The following is a 6,000-nucleotide window of genomic DNA, read 5'->3' on the forward strand; positions in this document are numbered from 1 at the left end:
AACAGTTTAGTTAACTTTTTTAAACAATATTATTAAGTTTTTTGCTTCTTTCTCCTTTCTGGTTCCAGCCTGTGCTAGAAATTGAAGGGTCAAAACACAGAGAGGGAGTAGGTATTCTGCTATATTCTCACCATACATTTTTAGAATCAGGAAATGCAGATAGTCTGGATATTATTCCTGGGGAAACTCTGTGCCACTGTGCATGCACAGAATTTATGCCACCTGCAGGTTTCTTTGCTTCCCCACAGAAAAATGACTTTCTGATGGGACAAGCAAAGGGATGCCACAAGAGCAGTCATGTGACTCTCCCCAATAGTATGTTTTGTGTGCCCAGGGCAGCCGTCAGAGAGGTAAATCAGTGTGGGGCAGGAGGCGGGACTGGGGAAAACCCGTTTGATGGTTCTTACCTTGTGCCGAGTTCAGTGGCTAGACTGGGCTGGGGAGGATGGGACTTCCTCTTCCCCTGCACGGCATCTGGGGCCAGGTCAGACCCACCTCCAGATTTCTCCCCTGGCTGCAGGAAGTTCTGCAAACTCTCCCCCCCCGCCAACCTTTCCGGCATCCATTGCTCCTCAGCTGCAGGGGGAGGGATCCCTGTACAGGGAACTACTTCCCTATCCATCCAACCCTCGTGCATCCAGATCCTCTCATACCCAGACCCTCCCACCACGCCTCATTCCCCTGCACTCAGAACCCCTCCAATGAGCCCCACTCCCCCTGCACCTGGACATCCTGACGAGCCACCCTCACACAGATCCCCGCTCCGCTGAGCCCCAATCAGTTGCACATGGATCCCCACCCCACTGAGCCCCACTCTCCCAGCATCTGGACACACACCCCAGGTTCCCCCACACCCAGACACCCCCCCCAAGTTCCCCCACACCCAGACCCCCCTGCCAAGCTCTATCCCCTCCACACCCAGACCGACCCCCCCCGACCCCCGCTGAGCCCCAGCCACCTTCACCTGGGCCCCACTGCAGAGTCCCATTACCATTGCACCCTCAACCCCACAACAAGCCGTTGTGCATCCAGATCCCCTCCATACCCAGATACCCCACTGAGCTGCCCACACCCAGATTGCCCCACACAGAACCCTCTCAACCCACACCTGGATCCCTCCACACTAAGCCCCTCCATATTTGGATCCTGCCTTGCTGAGCCTGCCTCCCACACTTGGTGCACCTGGCATGGAGGGGCAGGGCCCTGGGCTGTTTCTGGGGAGGGCCCAGTCCTTGCACTATGTCAGGGTTGGGTGCAGCCTCACCACTGAGTCCGTGTCCTGGGGGGAGGGAGGGAGAGCTGCATAGTGATCTTCCACCTCTGTGCCACCAGTGGGCTGTGCACCCCAGTACCATGCTGGAGCCTCCACGTTTATTTGACAAATAAAAATTTACTGAATTTTGCAGAATTTTAAAATATTGTGCACAGAATTTTAATTTTTTTGGTGCAGAATTTTTAATTTTTTGGCGCAGAATGCCCTCAGGAGTAAGACATGTATCCAAACACCTGGGTGTGTCTCACATCCAAGCGGCCAACTTTGGATTAATTTCTGAAGTCCATACTCAGACAAAAGTCCCAGTGAAGTCAATGGTCGTTTTGCCTTCACAGGGACTTCAGTTTTCAACCCATTCTAAGGTTCACTTGTGATCTAAGCCTTTATAGAAAGCCAGATCCTTCCTCTCTATGGAGCAGTCACAAATGGTGCTTCACAGTGGGATAGGTTGCTTATGTGCATGAATGTGAATGGGAACTCTGTGTAACTGTGATGTCCTGATGTTTATTTCAGGGGTATTCCTGGCACTAAGTAAGAAAAACAGAGAATTCATTAACCTGAATATAAATGAGGTATGAGCATAACTTCATATAAAAACTGACAGCCTGGAAATCTGCTCTAGAACTTTGTCACTTTTTAAAAATTGGGAATAATCCCAGCCCTAGTGAATTCAGTGGGGGTTTTGCCATTGACTTCAGTGGAGCCAGGATTTCACCGTTTCTGCATAACTCTGTCTCCTCCAAGCTGATTTCCCACCTTTTCGCCCCATTTCATATTCACTGCTCCCTTTCCCTCCTCTTTCTGGGTTCTCTCCTCCTTACTCTCTCTGGGCCCAGTTCACTGCTGGGGTAAATGGGTGATTGGAGCAAAATGCCTCCTGGTTCTTCCTAAGTCATTGAGGATCCATACCACCCTTTACTGTAGGCTGTGCCTGACAGGCAGCTGCTGCGCTTTGTGCTCTTGTTACTGTGCTGATCCATATCTTCTCATTGTTTCCTCATGCTCCCCCGTCTGTCTGTTGTGCCATCTGTTCTCCCGCATTTCACATTTCAGTTATGAGCTCTTTGGGGCAGGGTCTGTCTGGTTGTTAGATGGTGGTACATTGCCTAGCACAATGGGAATGGACGCTTTTAGGTGCTACCACAGTATAATAATAAAAATAAATCATCTAATTCTTAGAGATCTACAATGCATTCCTTTTTTAACTAAAGACCATAATGTTGAACAAGTTCCATGTTGGGGAGGGGGGGGGTGGCGTTCAACTTCTGTTTCTGCTACTGGGAATTATTACCTTTTCCTTTTTTGGCATCCCAAGATTTCTTTCCTTGTAATAATTGGGCTAAAATGTTACTCTTATTTACACTGTTGTAAATTCAGAGTGACTCCAGCAAAGTCAACTGAGTTATTTCAGATTTACATGTGTAGGTGAGAGAAGAATTTGTCCTGTTGCCTTTCTTCTAGTCATGAAGAAGTGCTTGAATCTCGCCATTAACTTTGCTGACAAAAATTTGTATTAACTACAACTAAACTAGGGCACTAGCTCGTTGACACAAGAATCAAAATTCTCCTGCATTGTAAGGCACTGATTCAAACCAAGATGGTGCTGTTACAAGGACCTTTCCTCTGGCACATGGGGTTTGATGGTGGTAGCAGGGATTATCAGTCATAACTTTTGGTCTTTATTTCTCTGCTAGTTTATCACCCTGACAATGAACATTTGAAGCTGTCCAACCTGGATTTCAGCAGGATCTCATGATTGTGCCACTCAACCTCCAACCAAAGAGCTGTTACCCTTTCCATACAAATGTATACAGGTGCTGTGGTGCAAGGGGAACACTTATTCTTCCCACCCTTTTCCTCCTCCACCCCCATTACATTACTGAATAAGATCTTTATGGGATGAAATTTGTTTTATTTTGTATAAAGGTTAATATTGATTTACAGTGTAAATATGCCCTTGAATGAGGCACGTGCACATTTCAAGCAGCCTAAAACTGACAGTGGTGAGTGACCAAGGCCTTTATGAAATATAATCATGTTCAGCCCCAATATACTTATTCGTTGCACCACGGAAACCCACTCATTAAGAATCCTCATGGTTGCTTGTCTACAGTTTAGCAAAATGCTTTTGAAGGTATAGTAGCCTGCAGAACTTCATTAAAATGGTATTGACTTCCAAGTGGATTTTGCCCAGCTAACGCTGGGCCAGCATTATAGAAGAGCATCCCAGAGTGTTGCATTAGTGGAGTGATAGATTTACTATTAACATTCATCCTGGAACATTTATACCAGGGGGACTGTGATTCTGGCTTGCTCGGAATGATGTTTAATCCAGAGGCTGGCCCTGTCTACAACACTCACTGAGAAGCAAATTATTTCCTTTGACTCTCCTCTGTTCCATCCCCTAATACCAGGCAGACCAAAGTTTATCCCACGAGGCAAATAAGTTTCACACCATTCAACAGTGCAGCCAGTGGCTGTGTTCATCTTCAGTATGAATGTGTGGCACCACAGGTGCCAGCTTGCAATGCTCCAGCTTGACCTGAGCAGCTAGGACCCGTGTTGCACACAGGAAGATAAGTGGCTGCATTCTGCTCCATTATATGAAAACTAGGTCTAGCCAGTGGCAAGTGCCATTCCCTAGCCTTGCAAGTCTCTGCTCCAGCCCGAACCGCAACTTCAAAGTGCTGTCTACACAGCTATTCTTACAGCGCTAGCATGAGCTCTGCTAGCCCAAGTCTGTCAACCTTGGCAGGGAGGCTCATTCCCACACGCTCCAAATTGCTATGTAGACGTACCATGTCAGTCAGTTTCAGATAGCTTTGGTGTCCAGTGTTAATTAGAAAATAATAAAGTCAAAGGCCAAGCAAATCTCCATCTGCCCGTTCAGGTTGGTTCCCTCTAGTCTATCCATAACTTGTATTTGCTTTGTAATAAATCATCTCTGCTGGGTTTGTTTTCCAAATCATTTCTCGTGGCAAAAGAAACATCTGTAGAGCAGCTTCTCCTTTCTGAAGGTCCCAGTTTTGTCACACTGACGTAGCCATGGGTTTATTTTTGGAACTGTGGGGTCCCACAAACCGTTAGGAAAAGGAAATCAAGCTTTAACAAGCATGAGGTTAAAGCAATAACATCACTAGGAGTGGTGATGTTTAAAACAGCCACTTCTCTGACTTTCAATGAATTATCCTGTGCCTGGGTAGAAGATGCCTCTGGGGACGCTTACAGAATTCGGTAAACCAAGATATGCAGCCCACGGAGTGTGTTTATTTTTCAAATGGTAAGACTTTGTGCCTCTCTGGCAGCTCTGGGAGAAAGTCCTCTAACTTTGGAAAAGTTTGGATTAGGATCTAGAATTCAAACTCTCAGTTTCAACATTTTTCAGATCTTTGGTTTTAATTTTGCCCGCTACAGAGATAGGACATTTGGATCTGGAGTTTTAATAGGGACCTTCAGTTCAGGCCCATCTCTAGCCAACATCCATTCACCCCCACAGTTAAAATCAAACCTACAGCTACATGGCTGGCTAGCAAACCTATATGTAGGGTCAGGGCTTTGTTAATATTTATTGCTGCCTTGTGTAACATTGTTACTGCCACAATAGTATCAAATGATGCAGAGTAGAGAGAAGTCACACTGAGTGGTATCTTATCTTCACTATATTTGGCTATTTCTCTACCCAGAGCCAGGGGTATCTTGGGGAAAACGGGCCTGATATGAGAGATTGAGACATGTCAGGGAAGAGCCCAAGGGTGGCTTTAAAAACATCTCTCTCTGCATTTAAAAAGAAAAAAATGGCAAAATAGAGACAGAAAAAGCTTCCTCCACCCAGTTTGAAGCCACGCCTGCTGCTTGAATCACAAGGCAGCAGAAGAGCTAACAACCAAAACCTTGCTAGTCAACCTAACCTTCCACATGGTGCTTAATTTGTGCCAGGGCTGAGCCCCGGCACCTCTAAGTTTGGCAGTTCCTAGCCCTGGCCCCCCTATGCTTGGCGCATCAGTTATGAATGTAAAAGAATTGCTTGAGCCCTGGCACCTCTTTCGTTACAAATTAAGCACTGCTCCCACACCCAGTTGAACAGACTCAGGATTCCAGCTCTCACGTGTTCTTATCTGGCCCCATCACAGTCTGTATTGTATTTAGCCTCACAACACTGCTGTGAGGTAAGTGCCATTGTCCCCATTTTACAGAGGAGCACAGAGAAAGACTAAGGCCCAGATTCTTAAAGATACTTAGGAGACTAGCTGTCTAGCCCGCCATTTAGGTCCTATGGCTATTTTCAAAGCTGCCACTCAGCTGCCACCTAACTTCATAGGTGTCCACATCCCCTAGATGCCTACATTTCTGGCAGGTGGCGTTCGCAATGCCACCTAAGCGCTGACCCCACCTCACAGCTAGCAAGCTGCTCAGAGCCCTAGCTCAAGCCAAAGCAGGATTCTCAAACTAGGTGCCCCCCTACAAACACACCCGTCTTGTCAGCAGGGCCTGATTCCATAGGCGTGCTTAGAGCACACCTGTTACCTGCCAGCCCCTGTATCAGGAGGGCTGGAGGCAGGTCACTGATAGGTGGAGGGGAAGCAAAGCACCCCCACAAAAGACACACGGGAGTACAGGGCAACGTAGGGTGAGTGTGAGAGGTATTGAGCAGGAGACAGGTGGTTTTGGCTTCTAGGGTGTGGGCTGCCCCAGCGACTGAGCTGGCTTAGGTGCCTTGCTCCATGAGA

At 47.2% G+C, this 6,000-nt stretch overlaps 1 protein-coding gene across 9 annotated transcripts in view; it reads left to right on the forward strand.

Annotated features, from left to right (window-relative positions):
* The window catches only part of CAPN9 (calpain 9), a 75,858-nt gene extending 72,698 nt beyond the window's left edge, over positions 1-3,160 (forward strand). For 8 of the 9 annotated variants that reach the window (XM_039530208.1, XM_039530207.1, XM_039530213.1 and 5 more), the window contains 2 exons: positions 1,787-1,845; positions 2,968-3,160. In XM_039530208.1, the coding sequence (XP_039386142.1) occupies positions 1,787-1,845; positions 2,968-2,994 (86 nt within the window). In that variant the 3' untranslated portion in view covers positions 2,995-3,160. Of the gene's footprint in view, positions 1-68; positions 108-1,786; positions 1,846-2,967 lie in introns of all 9 variants that reach the window. The other variant, XR_005596151.1, reaches the window with a different exon arrangement.
* The last annotated feature ends 2,840 nt before the right edge of the window (positions 3,161-6,000 follow it).

Source organism: Mauremys reevesii, linkage group 3, assembly GCF_016161935.1.
Source record: "Mauremys reevesii isolate NIE-2019 linkage group 3, ASM1616193v1, whole genome shotgun sequence".
In the NCBI taxonomy this organism is placed as follows: Eukaryota; Metazoa; Chordata; order Testudines; family Geoemydidae; genus Mauremys; species Mauremys reevesii.